Raw genomic sequence first — 23,236 nt, 5'->3', positions numbered from 1 at the left:
TCGCAGATGCTAGTTGTTCAAATACCTGCTACATTTATTGTTGGAGAGGAACTCCTGGGAGTCAATGTTTGCTCCTCGGGGGGGATGGGGTTATCCACATGCCCTGTTTGGGCAGAGGTTTTATTTCTCCCTGTTCTCTTTGGTTTTTATTCTCACGTCCACAGTGCCCAGCGCTGTGTGCAGCAGGGAAGCAAGCAGATGAGATGGAGTTTTTCTGCTTTTTTTTTTTTTGGCTTTTGGGTCACACCTGGCGATGCACAGGGGTGATTCCTGGCTGTGCACCCAGGAATTACTCCTGGCAGTGCTCAGGGAACCATATACCATATGGGATGCTGGGAATTGAACCCGGGTCAGCCGCATGTGAGGCAAATGCCCTACCCGCTGTGTTATGGCTCCAGCCCTAGAACTTGTCTGTTTTTAAGAAACAGCCCTGGGTATTGTTGTGGGTGTTAGAAGACGCAGTTTACACCAAAGAGACAATGTGGGGCTGCTCTGGGGCTCTGGGGGCCAGGGAGGTGGTCCATGGGCACGGGAACACTGTGGCATGCAGAGTCCCTGTGGGGATGTCTGGCACTATGTGGTCCTCTCAGGATCTCCACGGTGACTGGACTCCAACAGTCCTGGGTTGAGCAGCCCCGGAAGTGACTCGGGGGTCCCCTGAGCTAGCTGCATGGGAGACACTGTCCCTCCACATCCCCAAAGTCTGTATTTTTGCTATTTTTTTTTCCTTTTTGGGTCACACCCTGTGATGCTCAGGGGTTACTCCTGGCTCTGCACTCAGGAATCACTCCTGATGGTGTGCGGGAGTACATATGGAATGCCAGGGCTTGAACCCGGGTTTGTCCGTGTGCAGGGCAAACACTCTCCCCACTGTGCTATCGTTCCAGCCCCAAAGTCTGTACTTTGGCATCAGACCAGTTAGATTCAGACCCCTGACATCCAGCAGGGAACCGAATCCAACAAGGTAAAATCCTTCCTTTCGGCACGTCTGTGAGATGAGGGTTCCAGTTTGTCTCCTGGAACGTAGTTGTAGTTCCAGTACTTCTTAAAGAACGAGTTTGTTTTTTTTTTTCCCTAGTAAGGATTAGCTCTCGAGGAATTAAAGCCATGTTGGTGTACAGTCCCCATGCACGTCCTCCAGATTGCTTACAAGTTGCAGATCAGCTAGGAAAAATGTATTTTGAAATCTCTCAGCCTTTCCCAAACTATACCTCCTTCGGACACTATTCCCCACCTGTGTCCCCCTGTCCCACCCACTAGCGCTGCATTAAGGAGCCAGCTGCTCCTGCCCTGCCCCCACTTTGTGTGGTTTTCACTGTGTTCCTCTTGGGTATCTCGAGGACACATAAGGGGCCAAATGACCTCTGGCTGACCGTTGTTGCTCTAAATGATGGTAACAGTATCGCACAACTCAGAATGGTGATGTTGGACTATTTTATCAGGTACTCTGTCATCTATAGTGTGAAAACTCTAGTATTTGAATAAACAGATTTCCTAGGTCACTCTAATAGGGGTCGATCATTATCACTGAAAATGCATCAATTGTTGGGTCTATATTAATGGGTATGAATAATATGCCATCCTACTCTGTCTCATGTTTTCTTGTAATTTTATTCATCATATGCCAGGTTCCCACCTCATTATTTTTTACATTTGTTTTTTTTTAAGACACCGAGTTTTAGTTTTACTTAAGTAGTTGGATTTTATGATGCATTAAATGTCTATCAGAAATATAATAAAAATAAGAATGTGTGGTGACAGGGATAATACAAAGTTTAAGTGTTTCTATGCACATGTGCGTGATTTTGTGTATAATGCTCCATTTGCTATTATCAAGGGGTCTTGGGTTAAGAGAAAACATAACTGTAAGATGCATCAGTGAATTCATTCAACCTCTGTGTCTAATGACTGATGTTGATGACCAGAGGAGAATTGAAATTGGGTATTTAAAATGATTCTGCCCTCTAGATATAGCCAATATTGACAAAAGAAAGATGGATGGGAATATTTTCTTCTTCTTTGCGGTGTCTCCTTACAAATCTACTCAATAGTTGTTTTGAGTACCCAGTAGTGATCATGCCTACAAGTGGACAAGATTTTGAACTGCATAGTTCTAATTCATCTCATAAGTACATGATACATTAGAAGGTATAAGGCACTGCTCCTAACTATCGTGACTTTGCGACTTCTTTGTAATACTGTTTTCCCAAGGGTCTTTATTTTCATAGTTTCTTTAATGATAGCAAAATGTCTAACAGTTGAATGTCAGTTGTCAATCATACCAACAATTCTTGAGGTCAAGCTTCAGATATGACTGATTTTTTTTTATTTCATTATCCTGTTATTCGTCAGTTGCCTCGAGCAGGCCCCAGTAACGTCTCTTTCATCCTAACCCTGAGATTATATTCAAGGCTCTTTAGGAGAATGAGATCCATCATTGTTACTGGTATTTGGCATATTTGGTATGCCACGGGGAGTTTGCCAGACTCTGCCCTGTGGGCAGGCTACATTCTCGATAGCCTGCAAGTTTGTCCAAAGTAGGAACGAGATAATAAGATGTCATAAAAGATGTCCTGATATGACTGATAACCACTAGAAATCAGTGATCTAAACCACTTAACTCATGAACAAATGTTGAAGACAGGCAGGCTTGCAGCAGAAACAGCTTTAAAATGCAAATCCACTAAAAACAAACAAACAAAAAATAAACACGCATTAAAGGTATTTAAGATATAAAGAATTCAAAGCTGTTGGCATGGAACAATGGATCTGTGAGGTTGGACTTCTGGTGCACGAGGCACGTATCTTTTTGTATACCCGCAAGTAGTGGTAACACAAGTCAACCCAGTGACAAAATTTGGAACATTCGAAGGAAGGACCAGCTCAGGAAGTGGAAGCAGAGTCATTGGCTGGGCGGTGAAGTAGGGTTAGAAAGATTTCCTCAAAGCAGAGAGCCAAAGTCTTGAAAAAGCAGTAAGACTGTTGGCTGACTTTTCTGTTCCCAGCAAGTAGGTACTTGGCGTCACCTACTCTGCCTCTGTTGTCATTGAAGCTGTGCTTCTCCGTTGGCTTGACATCTTGTGCCACCCAGACAAGCACCATCACAGGAGCTAATGGAAGAGAGAGGAAAGGCTTCTGAGTGGTGGAGCTTTGCCCTTCAGACCCCAGATGCTGTAGCACACTCAGACGTTCTGTGGTCTGTCCCCGGCAGACAGAGCCAAGGGCTGAGTCAGAGCGCGAAAGCCAGCGATTTTTGTAATGATCCAGATCCCTCATCTACAAATTGCCCCATCCTGGGCCCAGCTCTTGGCATCTCCCTAGAACTGTGGCTCCCCCTGCCCCGCACCCCTTGCCTGCACCCCGTGAGTGCAGTATTGAGGTGTAGGTAATGGATTTCACTGTCAAGTCACCTCTGATTTCCTTCTCTGTATTTCACTGATTGGTTCCTTCTCTTGCTAAAGTTTCTATTCTGTTGCAGCCGCGCCTCTCCGTGCCTTGACCGCGACCACAGCAGGTGAAACTCTGCATAATTCCTTCCCGGACCATGTTGCCTCGCCCCCTCCTACCCACCCCCACCCCCCCACCCCCCGTACTGCTCCTGCCTCAGGATGCTTTAGCGTGACACGACCTAGCTGAAGAGATAGATGCCTGGTCTTGTCTTCAAGTCAGGACAGGGCCGAACTCTGCCATTCTACACAGCACAGAGAAAGTAGGGGTCTGGGTTGGGTGAATTTTGTTGTTTTTTCTAAAAAATTTTGGGAAATTAGGTGGGATTGTCTCAAAATGAATGGGGACTCCTGTGGAACCCTATATTTGTCATGGGGTTCTCTCACTGATACTGCAGTGAGAAATAGCCATAGAGCTGTATTATTTTGTGAGAAAATGGTCAGAGAACTGTAATATTCCCAGCAATTGTACAAATTGGTGGAGCTATTTTTTTTTTCTTTTTGGGTCACACCTGGCGATGCACAAGGGTTAATTCTGCCTCTGCACTCAAGAATTACTCCTGGCGGTACTTGGGGGACCATATGAGATGCTGGGAATTGAACCATGGTCGGCCGCTTGCAAGGCAAAAGCCCTACCTGGTGTGCTATCTCTCCAGCCCTGGTAGAGCTATTTTAAAGTTATATGAAAGGTTGTAAGTTTAAAACTCACTGAATAAGTTCAGTTGGTTTTTTTTTTCCTCAAATTTCATTTTTTATTGGAACCATATTCTAGGTAATCCAAAGGCCAGAAGTTTCTTTTGTTGTTGTTATTGTTGTCGGTGTTGTTTTAAATTTTTTGCGGGGGCCACACCCAGTGGTGCTCAGGGGTGACTCCTGGCTCTGTACATAGAAGTTAGTCCTGGCAGTGCTCAGGGGATGATGTAGTGTGCTATGGATCAATCCCAGGTCAGCTGCGTGCAAGGCAAATAGCCACCCCGCTGTAGTATCACTCTGGCCTGGCCTGAGGTTTTGAATTCGTGGATTTTCATGCCTGCGCTGCTGTAAATGCAACCTTTGGCTACTTTGGAAAGCGTGCTGTGGAGTGGCTTTCATTACTGTTAGAAATGGTTCCACGGTTCGAGGTGATTTCTGTTGTCATTTTTTAATGCTCTTTTCAGGCTACTGATGATAGTATTTTTATTAGACTGTCATCCGTCATGCTCCTACATGTTGTCAGTCTGCAGATCAGCCAATTTCCACTTCTCGTTCTGCAAACTTTCCTCTCCAGCCTTTTTTAGTGTTTGGGAAACACCCACGAAAGTCTTCGCAATTCTCTGCGTAGAAGAAGGTGATTCATAAAGAATTGGGGATGAATTTTTCACAAATTGGAGCCACCTTCTTGGAGCGCCCGTTTTTATTCAATCCGGGGAACTGAGGAAGGAAAGTCGGGGAGCCTGAGGGAGAAAGAGCCCGCAGTGGGGTTTCTTTCCTGGGGCCCCAGAATCGGACTTAATTTGAGGTTCTCTTGCTATGGATGTGGTCACTAAAGCACCCTGATGACTGACCGTTTCCTCTCCTCCCACGCAATCACTAACTGAATGCGGCCGTCGCTCCCTTCCCCCACCCCGGGGTCCTGGATGAATTAATGGTCAGCCCCGAGGATTAGTAACTTGGGGGGTGGAGGCCGTAACCCCCAAACACCTTTTTCCTTATTGCTGCCCCCCGTTCGGCATGCACCCCATTCAGCTAATCAAATTGTGTGTTTGCAGGTAAACCCTCTGCATAATAACGGTGGACGGCTTGGGCTTTGATTCTTTTTTAAATTGTGATAATGTGATATCTCAATTTAGAAAATGTCTGTAAGACTTTCTCCTTTGCATGACTGCTGGGTCTCCCTTGGGAGAGTGAGGGGCACAGTGCCAGCCACGAGTGTTTCCTGTCCATCCCGTCTGAAGTCAGTGTGCAGTGCCCATGTGTGTCCATGTGCTGCCCAGCTGCTTTTCCACGGTCTTAATAATTTTTCAAAAAAATAAAAATAAAAGGCTTCTGGGACGAACAGCAGTTTCCATAGGCAGTTTGGAAATGGCTCAGAGAAGCTGATGTGCACAGGTTGAGCTTTCTGAACCCGTCACCAGCCCGGGGCACATAGACCTGACACTAGAAGGTATCACGCGTGGTTGTAGTCATGGACGTAGTCAGTCTCATGTAAGGATAAGGAAACCGAACCCTCAAGATGGGAGTTAGGTGACTCGCTGGAGGGTAGAGCACTAAATCTAGACCGAAGCAGACAGAGAGGGGGCAGAGGTGAGCCCCAGATGGGCAGGGGGCTTGCTGCTGGCTCCCATGTTCTGTGATCTTATTACTTCCCCTTTAAATGGAGTCACTGGGACCGGAGCCCGAGGACAGTGGGTTGGGCGTTTGCCATGCATATGGCTGGCCTGGGTTGGATTCCCGGTAACCCATGTGGTTCCCCGAGCACCACCGGGAGTAATTCCTGAGACCAGAGCTTGGAATAGCCCCAGACCATTGCCAGGTGTGACCCAAAAGAGCAAAAAAGAAAAATTTTTTTAAAATAAAAGAAGTCACCATTCATCATCCTGTTAGACCACTTTAGCCAAGTTCAGAGCTCACTGTTAGTCCTCCATACTGTTACTTTCCAGTTAACTTTCAGGTGTTGTAGGATGATTATTAGATCACATTTAAGACATTCCAGTAGATAGAAAGCCATCTCTGGGTGCACGGATGGAGATGGGTTTGAAGCCTGCCTTTATTGGATGCTACGTGTTGTCCCCACACGGGATTTCATCCTCACAGTGGGGACACGGTCCCCTCGAGTTCTTAAACAGCGTGGATTCGGACAATCCACCTCCTCCTCTCGCCTATTTAATTACATGTCTTCATTCTGTTTCTTTCACCTCCACACATTTACAGACATTATCTTGTCCTATTTTTGGTCTCCGGAAATGACGGGAGCTCGGATTTATTTACTGATCAGCTCTTGTGGGTGACCCAAGTGGTCCAACCATCACTTCCCTCTGTGATACGAAAGATAACCTGGTCTCTCACCACTGGCTTTTGACTCTTTTTGCCATTGTTTTTTAGAGTCATCGTCACTGTCGCTGTCACTCCCGTTGTCCATAAATTTGCTCGAGTGGGCCCAGTAACATCGTGAGACTTGTTGTTACTGTGTTTGGCATATCAAATATGCCACAGGTAGCTTGCCAGTCTTTGCCATGTGGGTGAGATACTCTCGGTAGCTTGCCGGGCTCTGCGAAAGAGGTGGAGGAATCAAAGGCAGAGGAATCGAACTCAGGTCGGCCAGGTCGGCCCCATGCAAGGCAAGCACCCTACTCGCTGTGCTATCACTCCAGCCAGTTTTTTAGAGTACAACTATTATATAATAGCTACCTGCAAATTCTGTTTCTGAGAGAAAGAATGACACTTTTTGAGGTACTGATCTTTTCCTGTGAAAATTGTCAAATATTTGCCTAATTTTACATTATGAACTTTGAGAGCTGTTAGCATCTTGACTGTTTTCCCTTGAGGGGAGAAGACGGGTCTGGACCATACCCGGCTGTAGTCAGGGCTTACTCTGTGCCCTCAGATCACTTGTGGCAGTGCTTGAGGGACCAGATAAGTTGCCTGCGATCAAACTGGCGTTGGCCTCCCGCAAAGCAAGAGCCTCAGTCACTCCACACTATGCATATCACTGTTTTTTTTTTAAATTTTTTAATTGAATCACTGTGAGATAGAATCTTACAAAGCTGTTCATGATTGGATTTCAGTCATACAGGGTTCCAACACCCATCCCTGCACCAGTGTACATTTTCCAGCACCAGTGTCCCAGGGTCCCTCCCATCATTCCCCACCCCCACCCCTGCCTGCCTCTATGGCAGGTGCTTTATATCACTGTTGATATCAACTGCCCCCAGAATACTGACTTTTTTTCATCAGCACTTAGAAATAAATTTGAATTATCATTTCTTCTCCTCCCTTTAGTTTGAAGAAAAGACATCTTTTTGTTTTAAAGCCTTCCTTAACATTCTGTAGATTCAGCTTTATAACTTGTTTTTTAATCTTATATTGACAACCATTGTGTCTGACTGATTTGGAGCGTTTTCTTGCTTGATTCATACCACTGTAGCACTGTCCTCCCGTTGTTCATCTGTTTGCTTGAGCAGGCCCAGTAACATCTCCATTGTGAAACTTCTTGTTACTGTGTTTGGCCTATTGAATACGTCACGAGTAGCTTGCCAGGCTTTGCCGTGTGGGTGAGATACTCTCGGTAGCTTGCCAGGCTCTCCGGGAGGGGCGGAGGCACTTTTATTTTTGTCTTAAGTCTTCCATTTCTTTTCTTAATATTTTTGTTCGTCTTTTTTTTTTTTTTTACTAAAGAGAATTATTCCCTCTGATATGAGCCAGATACAGAGGCTTGGTTTTACTTCTATTTACTTCTATTTACTTCTATTTTTCTTTTTCTGAATTATGCATACTGGCCCCTTATTTTTTCAGTTTGCCTTAGCTATAGATTCTTTTCCAGATCTATAATGCCACATAGACATTTGCACAGTTAAATCTATCTGCTTGTATTTCCATTTTTTGCTTGTTTGGGGGCTGCACAGGAGGTGCCTCAGGGCTTCCTCCTAGCTCTGCCTCGGGGGTCATTTCTCCAAGGCTCACAGACCTGGTGTGGTCCTGGGGACCTAGTCTGGGTCAGCCACACATGAGGCAAACCTCTCTCACTGTTCTAGCACTCCAGCCCTCAGCTCTTCAGTTCTGTGGTTTTAATTTTCCAGTCTTTGATCGTTCTTCAGAGAGATGTCACTCCTAATAAAATTATTTCTTTTGGTAGACTTAGTTGCTTGGTTTTTTGCTTGCCTCCATTTTAAAAAAGAATCTCTTATCAAGAGAGCAAACGTGTTGGCTATTTCACTTGGGGCCAGTAAATGACTCACAGGCTCTTTCACTTCAGGGTGGTCCTGACCCATTACTTTGCTGTTTTATGAGCTCAAACCTCTATGTATAGTAACTTGAATAATTCTGACTATATTAAAGAGATCAAAGAGTTCATCATTTTTCTTTTCCTGTAGCCTTCTCTCTTCCTAAGACACAGAGAACAAGGTCCCTGTCATTTGGACACCTAGGTGAAACCTCTGTCTGGTTGCAACTCATTTCTCAAGGCCCAGGAAAGTCAGGGGTCCCAGGGAAGCAGAGGCACCACTGAGAGCTTTCACTGGGAGCATTTGGCAGCATCAATTTTCTCTTCATTCTCCCTCTCTGCCTTGCTTGCAAGGCCCCTGACTCTATAATATCTGACACCAGGTGAGGAGGAAGCTAGAGGTAGGTATTTTAGAGATAAAAACAAAAGAGAATTCAAAGAGCGATGACGCAAAGCCAGGACAGTGAATAGACATGTGATCACTTAATATGCTGACATAGGTGTGTACCACCAGTGGCTCACACTCCATGCAGCATCATTAATGCAAATTGCATCGCTCCTGTGTCAACATGTTCAATATGTTTCAGGCAACATAGCTATTCAGTTCACTCTTTAGAACATGTGCCACCAGGAGTTATTCCATCTCCAAACCTTGTGAAGATCAGAAATCATCTTTGGAATAAATATGGTAGAAATACAATAGCATACAGCATGAGTGTGTAGGCTTCAAAATTATATCTGATATTAAAGATCTATAATAAGCACATGGAATTTTTTTTACAAGTTTGAGGCCCTGCTCACCATCACTGATGATAAAAACCAAATGATGAAAAAAATAACTCCCAGAGACATTATACTGTTTTGCATCTGTGAGTCAAGATCAGAGAGAGATTACAGGGATTAAGGCACTTGTTTTGCCTGAGGCCGGCCTCAGTGCATTCCCCAACATCTGGCCCGTGGTTTTCGAGCACCATGATCTCCGAACATCGAGCCAGGTGTAGGTCCTGAGCACTGCTGGATATGGCCCCCCTAAAATAACAAAGGAAATATCAGCAAGTCAGAAGTAACTGCAGTGAGTTTGTAAGCAGCACTGGCTGAAGCTTAGTTTTCTTTTAGTACTTTTGAAAGTCAGCATAAATTTTGTAGGCAAAAAAAAAAAAATCAATGGGAAGGAGTATATAACCTTTATAGTCATCTTGAAGTGTGGCGTGTGCTTTCATTCGTCATGTGCCACAGTCTGTTTGAAAATGAATATTTTTAAGGATTTCCTGAATATCCCTAGTCTGTTTGGAAAGGAACATATTAAAGAATTCCCCGAATTCCCATAGTCTGTTTGTTGGAAAGGAATATTTTTAAGTATTCCCTGAATTCCCATAGTCTGTTAGTTGGAAAGGAACATTTTACGAGCACTTAACGGGACAGCAGGTAGGGTGTTTGCCTTGCACAAGGCTGACCTAGGTTCAATCTCTGGTACCCCAGAGGGTCTCCTGAGCACTGCCGGAAGAATTCCTGAGCGCAGAGCCAGGAATAAGCCTGAAGCATACCAGGTGTCGCCCCAAAACAATCCCCCCAAAACCCACGTAAAGACTAGTACCAAGAAAAGCACTCCCCGTTTTCTCAGCATATTCTGGTAAACAGCAGAAGCACGAGCACCTGGGTACTGGGCTCAGGAGGGCTAGTGCTTCAAGGCTGGGTGTGAGTGGTAGGTTGAGGCTGGCTCCTGCATGGGGTGGGGATGCCGCAAGCCTCTTCGTGGGGCCCCTTGCATGGCGTGCTCATACGTGCTTCACACAGGCGCCTGGGCTCCCTCGCACCCATTTTTATTATTAGCAATAGGATTTAAATAAACTTAGCATGCTCATTAACGACTTCTGTGTTCGGCTCTAAAGAGGGTGCACGGATATTTTTTTCCCTTTTGCTTGTCTAAAAATAGCATCAATGTATCGCGTTTCTCTCCCCTCACTCTGATGAAACCCTTTCCAATGTTCTGAACGTCTCATGGATGTCACGTTGAGTGTGGTGACCGGGTTTGGTTCCGTGCTGGTTAGGCTCCAAGTAGCTTATAATACAGCTCCGTGTTGCCCTCCATGTCCTGCTTTGTATGTGGAGAGCTTGAAGAGACTGTGGAAGCTGACAAAGACGGCATTCATGTGTATCGTGATGTCTCAACTGTCGTGTCTCCGTGTGCGTGGTCACAGATGGCACTCAGATTGCTGGCAGTTGGCTTTGCTCTTTGGCCAAGTGGGTGCCACTGAGACTTTAACAAGTCTTTGGACTAGCAGAATGACACAGAATGCAAATTAAGCCCGGACAGGATCTGGTGAGACCCTTCCCAAGGAAACGGCTTTAGAAGGAAGACAGACCCTTTTTTCTTGGCCCCCTTAAACAGGGCCACCGTGGACTCCTTTGCTTGAACCACAAGCTGGGCAAAAAAGGAGCAAGAAGAGTAGGGATGCCTTTCCTGTTGGAAACTGTTCACTGTGGTTTTCCTTCCCTTTGCAGGAGCGCCCAATGCATGGAATCCCCGTTAGCCTGAGCCTCCGTCTTAAAACCCAAAGTACTGTTGGCTCAGTGTCACATTTCCTTCCCCCTCACCTTGGTTTCAGTTAGAATGATGTGGCTAAGAGTCCTGCTAAGAGATGAAAAAGTGCATTTCAGTCACTCACTTGGATCCATCCAAAACATTTCATTTTTCCACTTTTCCTCCTTGTTTAGAATGGTAGCACTGCATTCTGGACAAGATGATGTGGAACAGGAGACATGATACATATGTTTGATCTCGGGAGAGAGAGCGAGAACCCTGCTGTTTTTCACACAGTAGCATTGAATTAAAATGAGCTGTACAAGTTGTAATGTGGAGAGTTAAATTGGGTTTACCTAGAAAACCTGCATCTTTAATCTTTCCCTATGCTCTCTCTTGCATGGTTTCAGAATATGCATTTCCTAGGACACATATGGGAGAAATAGAATTCTTTGCATTTTGAACAAAAAAAAGAGACTCATTGGAATATTTATGATTTCATTTGATTCCAACTTTCTAAATCAGTTGGATATGTGTTTAACTGACAGTTTATATTTCAAATAGCCCTTATTGATAGAAATGAGCAGCAGGCTTCTGTAGTTACAGATCAAAATAACAACCAATATGTAATTTAAAAAAACCAACAGAATGGAAATAAAGGCACCGGTGTAAAGTGTAATAACTTTTAGGGGCTCCACTTAAATTGTTTTTTTTTTTTTAATTTTTATGCCATCCGTCGAAAGACAGGAGACAGTTTTGAGAACAGAGCATTGCAGGGAAAGCCGCGTCACTCGAGCAAGCTGGCTCTCCTTCCTCCGACGGTTCCCAGACACCTCTAACGTTCTGCTTTGGTTTTTAGCTTCCTGGTTAGTTTCATGGTGGATGCGCGGGGCGGCGCCATGCGGGGGTGCAGGCACAATGGGCTGCGCATCATCATTCCCCCTCGGAAGTGCACCGCCCCCACACGGGTCACCTGCCGGCTGGTCAAGCGTCACCGCCTGGCGACCATGCCCCCCATGGTGGAAGGAGAAGGCCTGGCCAGTCGCCTGATTGAAGTCGGACCTTCTGGGGCTCAGTTCCTTGGGTAAGGATTTCCCAGAGGCCTTCCCTTAGCCGTCGAGGTTGGGGGCCACCAGGAGCAAAGGCCCAGAGGTACGTCGATGCCCTTGGCAGGAGGACTGGCCTTTGCGGGCTGTCTGTCACCCAAAGTCACAACCCCAGCTTGGATTCCTCTTCTTTGCCTCTGATTCAACGGCTTTCATGCGTCACACATTCGGTTCCCTTACGATTCTCTTCTTTCCACACGTTCCTAATTTTTACCATTCCCCGCCCCCACCCATGGTAGGTATGATTATTATTATTATTATTATTATTATTATTCATAGGCGTCATCAGTGGTATGCTCATGTGTTCCGAACAGACATGGAAATACTCCCGTAGTTACCCAACAGAATCATTCTTGCCACTTTGGAAAATGGTGTGGTTTTTATGAAAAAAGAAAAAAAAAATGTATCCCCCAATTTAGTCTATGTCTTTTTTTTTTTAATTTTTAAATTTCTGTCATCAAATTGCTACTCTGAGTCTTAGTTTCCGCTGGCCGTTGATGTCGTCATGAATGACCCTAAGATGATGGCATTAAGACTCACTTCCGTGCCGCTCATTTTAGCAATGTTGAGCAGAAATCAGCATTTCTTCTTTCTTCTGTTGGTGGGTACGACCACTGTCCTAGTGAAGGTGGTTTCTCTGTCTGCTGAGAACCGAGTAGCCACCTCGGAAAACTGACGGAAGGACGAAGTGCTGGAGGGGGACACGGGTTTCAAGAGAGTTTGAAACCCATCAATTGTCTTTAAGTCTGGCCGGAGCAAGTCTTTGTTCTCCTGAGAGGGGTGAGACTTCTCTTACCCATGAAGTCTTGTGCCACCGCTGTCGTGCTTGGGGGCTGGGGGCACTTCTGGCTTTTGAACCCAGGACACGTCCTAACGCCTTGTCACTCTGGAGCAGAACTCCCAGCAGGGTGCTTCCAACCCTGCACACGCCCGTGAAGGGGCGTTTTTCCTTATTTCTCAAAGACAGAAACTGTCTCCTGCATTCAAGCAGACAGCAGAAATGTGGAAGGAGTTTGTGAACCTCTGGGTTGCATTAGCAGACACCTTGCTGGGTAGAAGGATCCCCTAGTTCTTGCTCTCCAACCTTCCACACCTGCAATCCGGTTGCCTTCAGAGCCCAATTTCCCCAGCCGCATGCCCGGGCCATCTGGGTCTTCTCCACAGCCGGCCACTCTGTCCCAGAATGTCCCCAGAAACACCTGGTCTTGCGACACAGAGTCAGAGTTTTGATGATATTCCCAACAGCGGAGCAGCTCTCCCTCAACAAATCTCCCACTTTAAAAAATTTTTTTTTTTTTAAATTTTTGGCTCATGCCCGGATTTCTGCACCACCTCCAGGCCCTCCCGGCCAGTGACCCCTCTGTCTGCTCTGGATCTCGACTCCCTGTGCACCGGAGACCGGGCAGGGCGCAGAGCTGAGCGCAGTGTGAAGGCGAGGCCAGCCTTGCGGAGCTGGGTTCCGTGGAAACCAACCTGAAGCTTACTTATGTTCTCTCTTTCACTGCTGCTTTGGATGTACTCAGTAAACTTCACCTGCCAACGGCTCCCCCCCCACTTAATGAGGGAGAAAGTTTGGTCAGCCGCATCCTTCAGCTGGGGCCTCCTGGAACCAAATTCCTTGGGTAGGAGCGACTTAAAACAAATTGATGGCTGCTGGCCCCTCCCATTCTCCTCCTTCTTCTGATATGATTTCTCTCTGTCATTGTGCCCGTGACATGTCCCTCTCTATGATTTAAATTCTGTATGACCTCTCTCTAGTGGACCATTTCCGATCCCTGTGGTATGTGGCTTTTCTTTTCGAGTGATGTTTTGTTTTATTTTTTTTTCAATCTCTGCCCCCCCCCTCCCGCCCCCTCCCCCCACAAGTGCTGTCCACCTTTCTTTTCGTTCGAGCATGAGATCTGCCTAGTCGTACGCTCTGTGCTAGTTGACGATGTCGTGGCGATAAATTCGGAGTCTGTCTCAAAGCAACCTGGACGCATCATCAAAAGCCTCTGTGGATTCTGAGAGTGACTGCAGGCTCAGTGGCTGCCACCTCAGAATGCCACCCAGCCCCCGCCCAGAGTAGGGCCCATGCATGTTCTGGATTGCCTTCAATAGGCCTGGGGTACAGTCTGGCCCTCCTCTGAGCCAGCTGTGCTAGCATGCCTATTGCTTCTTTGAATGAAGAAAAGAGAAGCAAAAAGAAAAGTAAAAAGAAAAATGGCCCTCCCCGCAAAGAAACCCTTGAGTGCATGACTCTTAAGTCCCCGAGCAATGGAGTTTTCTAACATCTCATTTACAACATCTAATTTTGCCACCTGCGAGCCATTTCCCACCCCCCCTACCTCTTCCAAACCATTGTGTCATTTTTTTGCACCTCGTCGGAGATTGGCACAGTGGCCCATGTGCATGCACATCCCTTCTCGGGGTCAATGTGTCCCATGTACATGGGTCAAAGGAGACGTTCCAGAATGCCACATGCACTCACAGGGAACTAGCACTTGGCTTCGGAGAGGAGCATGTCCCAGAGGACGGGTGTCCCCGAGCTGGAGGGCAGCTGCCGGTTGAGGGGGGCTGGAGAGTGGCCCCCGTGTTCCCGTCCCGCAGAGAGGGAGGAATTCCAGGTCACTTTGCAACAGACAGTGCAGGGGCGGGGCTGGCAGCGGCCGGCTCCCGTGCACAGGGCGCTTCTGGTCCCATGCCAGGCCCGTGATCGTGGAGATCCCACACTTCGCGGCCCTCCGGGGGAAGGAGCGGGAGCTGGTGGTGCTGCGCAGCGAGAATGGGGACAGCTGGAAGGAACACTACTGCGAGTACACGGAGGACGAGCTCAACGAGATTCTCAACGGCATGGACGAAGGTACCGCCTGCCTCCGCCCTCGGCGCCGGGTCCTCGGGGACACTCGCGAGTTCTCTTCTGTTGGTTTCCCTCCTGGGCTCCTGTTCCCAGTGGGATGAGGATTCGCGTGTGAGGATACTGTCTTACCATGCTGTTGCTTTGGTGGGTTTTCTTTCTGTTGGGCTAGAGTGGCCGTGCCGTTGGGAAGGGGACTTGCCTGGCACATGGCCCACCCGGGTTCAGTCTCTGGCATCCCACGTGGAGCCCGAGCACCCCAGGAGTGATTCCTGAGCATCACTGGGCGTGGCCCTAAAACCCCCTCCCACCCCGTGCTTCCTGTTCCCTGTGCACCTGTGTGTTAGCTTGAGGGCTTTCAGAAGGGAATCCTTGCTTGGTGAAAATGCCTCCTTTTGTTTTAACATTTTTTTGATTGAATCACTGTGAGATAGACCCTTGCAAGGATGTTCATGATTAGGTTTCAGTTATATAATGTTCCAATACCCATCCCTACATCAGCGTCCATTTCCCAGCACCAGTGTCCCCAGGTTTCCTCCCATCACCCCCACCCTCCACTCCCACTCCCTCTCCCCCTCCCCTTTCTTTCCTTCTCCTTTTCTCCCCCTCCCCCTTTCCCTCTCCCTTCTCCTCCTCCCTCTCTGCCCCCAATCTTTCTCTCTCCCCCCCTCCTGAAAGGTTTTCAGGTACATCTCTCTTGACCTACACTTTTTTTTTTCTTTTTGGGTCACACCCGGCGATGCTCAAGGGTTACTCCTGGCTCTGCACTCAGGAATTACTCCTGGCGGTGCTCGGGGGACCATATGGGATGCTGGGAATCGAACTCAGGTCGGCTTAGAACCTGGGTCAGCTGCGTGCAAAGCAAATGCCCTCCCCACTGTGCTATCGCTCCGGCCCCCTTGTCCCACTCCTAACAGCTCCTTTCTTGCCTCAGTCCTGGATAGCCCCGAAGACCTGGAGAAGAAGCGGATCTGCCGCATCATCACGCGCGACTTCCCACAGTACTTCGCTGTGGTGTCACGCATCAAGCAGGACAGCAATCTGATCGGGCCCGAGGGTGGTGTGCTGAGCAGCACAGTGGTGCCCCAGGTGCAGGCCGTCTTCCCGGAGGGGGCCTTGACCAAGCGGATCCGTGTGGGCCTGCAGGTAGGCTCGTGGGGCGGCAGGGTTCCCGATGTGTGCTTGGGTCAGTGATGCTGGCAGGAAACGCATGGCTCAGAGACTCATCCTGCCCTGGCCAGGCAGGTGGTGGTGGCGCTTACACAAAAATCGGGTGCAGATGTGAGAGGGGTTGACAGGAGACAGGCAGTCACTGTGTTGGAAGCCATGGGACTGAGCAATGAGACCGGAAGCCAAGCTTTGGGTCAGGAACTGGACAGGAGCTAGGAGGACATGTTGGTGAGTTCCGGGTTTTCTTCCCCAAGGCCCAGCCCATGCATGCAGAGCTGGTTAAGAAGATCCTGGGCAACAAAGCGACCTTCAGCCCCATTGTCACTTTGGAACCGAGAAGGAGAAAGTTCCACAAGCCAATCACCATGACCATTCCTGTCCCCAAAGCCTCCAGCGATGTCATGTTGAACGGCTTCGGGGGAGATGCGCCAACCCTAAGATTACTATGCAGCATAACAGGTGAGTCCCGGGGTTGGGTTAGTGGAAATTTCTGGAAGGAGACATGTAGATCATTCTGATTTGTAATGTAGATCATTGTAATTACTTAACCATAATTACCTCTGTGCTATTCCAGAGATAGGGCTTGGGTTTGGTCTTTGGTGCTGAAAAAGCATTTCTTTACATTAAAATAGAAAACCAATTACCTTTGTGATAAGATGCCTATGGGGTTATAAGTATTTGTTTAGGAAAAGCCTCTCATTAACTTGGCAAGGAAAAGGTGAAAGGAAATGAACTATGAAATAAACTAAGTTGAGTCTATTTAGCAGACTACTAGATACTTGCTATCTGTAATTATGCCAATCTTTATAGCTACCCTACTAAACTCCATTTTACAACAAAGAACCTAAGGTTGAAGGATGTTCTGTAAATTGACAAATTCAGCAGAATTGGGATTCACCGCCAGTCTCTATACCTCAAAGCCTGCATATTAAGCCTGAATTGAACACATTCTCTTACCTGCTGGGAAATATACGGCATTGTGAAAAAGTACACGCAGTAATTCAAACCGATCTTACGTGTGTAGAAATTAGTGATATATTCTGGGACCTTATTATCGAACTAAAACTGGAGAATACAAAGTCAGTTAGTTACACTCATTTTCAGACAAAAACTCAAGTACGGAATGACTTTCCAGAACATTGGTTTTCTGCCTGTAGCAATAGTCTGAAGCTAACAGCAGACACACAAGTGGGCAGGAAGTGCTCTAGGGGAAGAACACATACTGAGCACACACGAGGCCCTGAGTTTGATTCCCACTACTACATGGTCCCCCAAATACCATAGGGGTGAGCTGAGGATGTCTACACACTACTGGGAGAGTCCCTTTAAGAAATAAATTATTTGTGTTGCATAATATTACTCTGCTTTGTCTACTTGTCAGGAGCTTCACGGGGGTGCATAAAAGTTTATACTATTAGTAGAAACAATCACTCTTCCTAGTTGTGTTTTTTTAGAATTTTTTTTTTCATTTCTTCTTTATCATCTTTTTTTGAAGTGGCTCCCAGAGCTGTGCTGAGGGTTCATTCCTTCGGTGTTCAGGGACAATACAGCACCCAGGATTAAACTGGTACCAGCTGTGTGCCAGGCTCGTGCCTTGGCCCCTGTATGAGCTCTTCAGTGACGCTTTATGTTTTCTGACTTTTAACTGTAAATTGAGTGGAAGTTTTATTTCTTGAAAGTCATTGGGGCCCGAGTGATAGCACAGTGGGCAGAGTGCTTGCCTTGCAAGTGGTTAGTCTGAGTTTGGTCCCTGGCACTACACAGGGTCCCCTGAGCCCCATCGGGAGTGATCCCTGAGGTGAGACCAGGAGTAGGTCCCGAGAACTGCCAAGTGCCACCCCCAAATAATGATAACAACAATACAAAAGTTACTGTATAAAATAGGAAGTCCAAGCATGAAAGAATAGTTGGATTTTGTGTTATTTTAACAAACCATCGAGGAGTTTGGATGGTCAGAGACCTTTGAGATGGTGAAGTCTATCTGAAGGAGAACTCTCTGCAGAGCCTAGCAGTTGCATCCCATGCTTTAGAACCTCAGGGAATACACTGGTGGAGGAGACACCAGTGAAGGGATTGGTGTAGAAACATTGAACACCCGGAATTCACTCATGAATAACTTTGTGACTTGGTGATAATTCATGGTGATTCAATGATTTTTAAAACTTTCATAAAAAATAAAAAATACAAAGTTAAAAACATAAAGAAACTCAGAGTATTAGGCAGAGAATAGAACACCTAGTCATGGGAACAACTATTCAGATAACCCCCTCAAACTCTGTTCTTTGGAAGGTGGTGACTACGGTTTATTTTGAAGTGTCATTTAGAAAAAAAATTTTTTAGCCCTCGCTTTTACTTATTTTGTTTCTGGTGTGTCATTTTGAGGGGTGGGTGGGATCACGCTGCAGAATCCAGAATCAGAGCTGCTGAGACATTATTTCATGGGAGCCTGGCATTTTGCCTGATCTTTTTCCACAATCCTATTATTTCAGGTGGAACCACGCCTGCCCAGTGGGAAGATATTACAGGAACTACGCCACTGACGTTTGTCAATGAATGTGTTTCCTTTACCACCAACGTGTCTGCCAGGTACGCTGTCCCGGCCCAGAATACACACTAGGATATTGTCCCTCGCAGAAAACAATTGCTTATGTGTCTTCCGTGCTTTACAAGTCAGTGCTGGAGGTTTGACTTTCAGTATGGGCTGCATTCCTGTTTATTTCTCATATCCCATCTGCTTGCAAGCTGACCGTGATAACACAGCAATGAAAGGACCACTGTCCCCCTTAAATCTAAGAAAAAGAAGTGATTGTCGTTTTTTAAAGTACTTATCTAGTCCAATCTAGTGGTTTTTTTTTAAAAATTTAATTTAATTTTTTTATTTTAATGTAGACAAAAGCAAAAACTATTTGTACACTTCTGGAGTTGAAATTACGTAGACATCAAAGCTCCAATATGAAAATCAATAAATGTTTAACAAAACCAGATTTTTTTTTTTGTTAGGAATATATTTCTTTTTTTTTTTTTCCCCTTTATTTTATTTTATTTTTTTTAAAGTTGTAGATTTACAATTTTTTGTGCTTTGGTTTCAATTATACAATGATCAGATACCCATCCCTCCACCAGTGCCCATTTTCCACCACCATGGATAATATCCCTCCCACCCCCATCCCCCCATCCCCCCGTCTCTGTGGCAGGGCAATCCCCTGTGTTCTCTCTCTCCTTTTGGGTGTTGTGGTCTGCAAAAGAGGCATTGAGTGGCAAACATGTTCAGTCCATAGTCTACTTTCGACATGCATCTCCCCTCCTGGGAGGATCCTCCAAACATCCTTTATTTGGTGCTCCCTTCTCTATCTGAATAGCCCTTTCCTCTAGGATACCCGGCTGGCCTCTAAGTTATGGAGTAATCCTCCTGGTGCTGATCTCAGCTATTCTTGGGTATTAATCTCATACTTTGTTACTTTATATCCCCCAGATGAATGCAATCTTTCTATGTCTATCCCTCTCTTTCTGACTCATTTCGCTTAGCATGATACTTTCCATATTGTACCACTTGTATGTAAATTTCATGACTTCATCTTTTCTAAGAGCTACATAGTACTCCATTGTGTAGATGTACCAAAGTTTCTTTAACCAGTCATCTGTTCTTGGGCATTCAGGTTTCTTCCAGTTTCTGGCTATTGTAAAGAGGGCTGCAATGAACAAACAAGTGCAGATGTCACTTCGACTATACATTTTTGCCTCTCTGGGATATATTCCCAGGAGTGGTATTGCTGGGTCAAATGGGAGCTCAATTTCTAATTTTTTGAGAATCGTCCATACTGTTTTCCAGAAGGGCTGAACCAGTGGACATTCCCACCAACAGTGAAGGAGTGTCCCTTTCTCGCCACATCCACGCCAGCATCGGTTGCTTTTGTTCTTTTGAATGTGGGCCAGTCTCTGAGGTGTGAGATGGTATCTCATTGTGGCAAAACCAGATTTTTAATGTGAAAATGTTTCTATTTCATCACAGGCTGAAATCCTTGTCTAAGAATTTACTAAGCTTTTTATTGCTAGTTGAGCCTTCTGTTGTTATAGTTTTTGTTTAGTTGGACCTTGTTTAGTTGGACTTTAGATTCCTTTCCCATCGAAGTTGGTGTGTGCCTACTGGAATTTCGGTATTGAGGAATTAGGAAGTATCCCATGGCCTCACATGCAGTCACGTGGTCCAGAGACTTCAGAATCTATGGTCTGGGCCGTTAGTGAAGTGATAGAACTGAGCCCTGCTTGGCTAATGACGCCCCAAATGTTTCAGCTCCGGACTGGTGTGTCCATGAATTTTAGTTGCTTGGCTGGCTTGCCTCTCCTAGAGATTTAGTTGTATATCAGTAGAGCAGGGCCAGGGGCTGAGTCAGCATGGTGATGGCTATGGAAGGTGGGCTATTTTGTTTTATTTTCCTGTTCCAGAGATCTTAGAAACATTCCATTCCCTGCTGTCAACCAAACAGACTGAGCCCCTTTTCCCCAACAAAGTGATCCTAAAAACACTGTATGTGACATGATTAAATTTCTTACTTGGTTTTTCAGTGGCTTCTGGGCATCCAAAAAATGAAGGTAGATGTCATATGTCTTTTGAAAAGCTGAAGCTTGGGACTGGAGCTTCAGCGGGGAGGGCATTTCCCTTGCACGCAGCTGACCCGGGTTTGATTCCCAGCATCCCATATAGTCCCCCAAGCACTACCAGGAATAATTCCTGAGTGCAGAGCCAGGAGTGCATCGCTGTGTGTGACCCAAAAAGCAAAAAAGAAGAGCTGTTTATTTTCAGAGGAATCCAGGGGCTTGGTTGTTTCGTGAGTGTTACTCCCATTCATCTGCTCTTGGGTGGGTACCTAAGTGTTTTCCCATTTATTGAATGTGACGAGAGAGCACCTTCATGCCTTCAGTCACACAGGAGGTGATGTTCACTTTCTAGAGGAGAAACATGAAGTTCAGAGAGTGGTGACAGATTCAGGGTGGGGGAAGGGAAGATGACAGGAAGTAGCAGAGGCAGCAGGGAGAGCCTGCAGAGGTTGGAGCCTCCAGCACCACCAGCTGTTGTTCCCGGGCTTGTGTGAATCGGTGACCAGTGTCCCTCACGCGTCACCACACGATGCTGGGGCAAGTGGGAATCCAGAGTGCTTCAAAGGCTCCCAACCGGATTCAGAGCAGGGTGTGCCCTCAGAGGATGTCTGGGGAGAGGTGACTCATGAGGTGTGCTGGAATCTGACAGGGCCAAGTGGAAAAGCAAAGGCAGGAAGAGCCCGGGAGGTGAGAACAGTGAGGATGGGGGAGTGCATCCGAATTCAGAGCCAACGCAGGGATGGCCATGTCCTCGACAGTGGACTGCTGAGGACAGATCAAGACATGACTGTAGAGGACAGATCAAGAATTTCACTCCCAGAAGCATGCTGAAAGTAGACTATAGACCAAACATGATTGTCACCCATTGCCTCTTTTGCAAACCACAACACCCAATAAGAGAGAGAGAACAAAAGGGAATGCCCTGCCACAGAGGTGGGAGGGATACTGGGATCCGTAGTGGTGGGAAATGGGCACTGGTGGAGGGATGGGTATTTGATCATTGTATAATTGAAACGAAAACACAAAAATTTGTAGTCTACAACTATACCTCATGATGTCTCACTAATAAAAATTTAAAAAAAAAGAATTTCACTCCCAATGATTGGTAGTTCATTGGGAGTGAAATTATTAATAGGATGAGTAAAAGTGTGTTACTATCGTCAATGATTGAGAAAACAGGAACTCAGATCTAGTAGAATGGATGGAAGAAAGACTGGAGAGTTGGATACTGGCACAAGAGATAGTAGGGACGGTCCGGAAATACCCTACAAGGGAAATAGGCCAGGAAATAGGCAGAAAAACACACAGTGAGTGAGTGTAAATGTCTGCAGAACCCGGAAGGAACATGTGGCATAGAGACAGAAAGTAGAGTGGAGGGTTACTGGAGCTGGGGTGAAGGGCAATTTGGGAGTTATTCTTTAGCTTTGGTTGAGGTGTTAGAATGTTCTGGAAAAGGATTGTGGTGAATGATACATAATATTTGAAAGGTACTTAGAGTCACTAAGTTGTATACTTTGGTACAATGGTAAATTTTATGTTATGTGTATTTTTTTCTTTTTGAGGTATGTTGTGCCACACCCACTGATGCTCAGGGTTTACTCCTGGCACTGCACTTAGGGGTCACTCATGGCAGGGATAAGGGACCATATGGGCAACTGGTGATCAAACCTGGGTCAGCTATGTGCAAGGCAAACCCCCTACCCCCTGTGTCATCTCTCTAGACTCCAGTTGTTCTTTTTGTTTGTGTGCATGTTTGTTTATTTTCTGGGACACACTTGGCCATCCTCAGGGCTTACTCCTGGCTCTTTGCTTAAAGCAGGACCCTGGCAGTGCTTGGGGGTCCAACTATTGAGGATAGAAGCAGAGTTGGCTACATACAAGGCAAGCACCTTAATCCTGGCTAGCTCATCAACCCCAAACGTTGGACCTTGGTGAGAAAGACTCAAGTTGTATTCTCAAGGTCTAATAATACTAATATACTGAATCAAACGTTGTGAAGGGAAAATACCAAGGAATCAATGCCAGTCTTAGCTGGGTCTTGACATCATAAATTGGGCACAAAGCCAGTGATTTCTGTTATACATTATATTCAGCAATACTTTGGAGTTGTGGAATAAAAGCAAAGTCTATTATTTTTTTAATGGTTGAATTCATTCGGCTTTTGTCTGGTACTTACACCATAAATGCCACTGTATCAGCAATTCCCATCCACCCCCACCTCCCCACCAACCATTGCTGTCTGACTATTGGCTATAAGTCAGTTACTACCAACTGGATGTCAGTGTGGGTTTCTTTCTGTGCTGACAAAGTAAGCAACCAAGACTGCAATGTGATGGGCTAGCTTTTCTTTTCTTTTTTCTTTTCCTTTCTTTTCTTTGCTTTTTTCTTTTCTTTTCCTTTTCTTTTCCTTTTCTCTTCTTCTTGCCTGCCTCCCTCCTTCCTTCCTTCCTTCCTTCCTTCCTTCCTTCCTTCCTTCCTTCCTCTTTCCCTCCCTCCCTTCCTCCCTTCCTTCCTCCCTCCCTCCTTCCCTCCCTCCCTTCCTTCCTTCCTTCCTTCTTTATTTGAGTTTGATCACCAAAAAGAAAAGTCTGTAATCCTATGAATGAATGAATGAATGAATGAATGAAAGATACAGAAGTCAAG

At 46.1% G+C, this 23,236-nt stretch overlaps 1 protein-coding gene across 23 annotated transcripts in view; it reads left to right on the top strand.

Annotated features, from left to right (window-relative positions):
• Positions 1-23,236, top strand: part of ANK2 (ankyrin 2) — a 494,244-nt gene that overhangs the window by 430,755 nt on the left and 40,253 nt on the right. For 8 of the 23 annotated variants that reach the window (XM_056116850.1, XM_056116842.1, XM_056116844.1 and 5 more), the window contains 5 exons: positions 11,745-11,969; positions 14,679-14,833; positions 15,762-15,973; positions 16,252-16,456; positions 18,487-18,583. In XM_056116850.1, the coding sequence (XP_055972825.1) occupies positions 11,745-11,969; positions 14,679-14,833; positions 15,762-15,973; positions 16,252-16,456; positions 18,487-18,583 (894 nt within the window). Of the gene's footprint in view, positions 1-3,478; positions 3,515-11,744; positions 11,970-13,514; positions 13,614-14,678; positions 14,834-15,761; positions 15,974-16,251; positions 16,457-18,486; positions 18,584-23,236 lie in introns of all 23 variants that reach the window. The other 15 variants (XM_056116828.1, XM_056116827.1, XM_056116829.1 and 12 more) reach the window with 3 other exon arrangements.

Source organism: Sorex fumeus, unplaced genomic scaffold (genome assembly GCF_029834395.1).
Source record: "Sorex fumeus unplaced genomic scaffold, SorFum_2.1 ptg000033l, whole genome shotgun sequence".
Taxonomy (NCBI): Eukaryota; Metazoa; Chordata; class Mammalia; order Eulipotyphla; family Soricidae; genus Sorex; species Sorex fumeus.
This window is presented reverse-complemented; position numbering and strand designations above follow the sequence as displayed.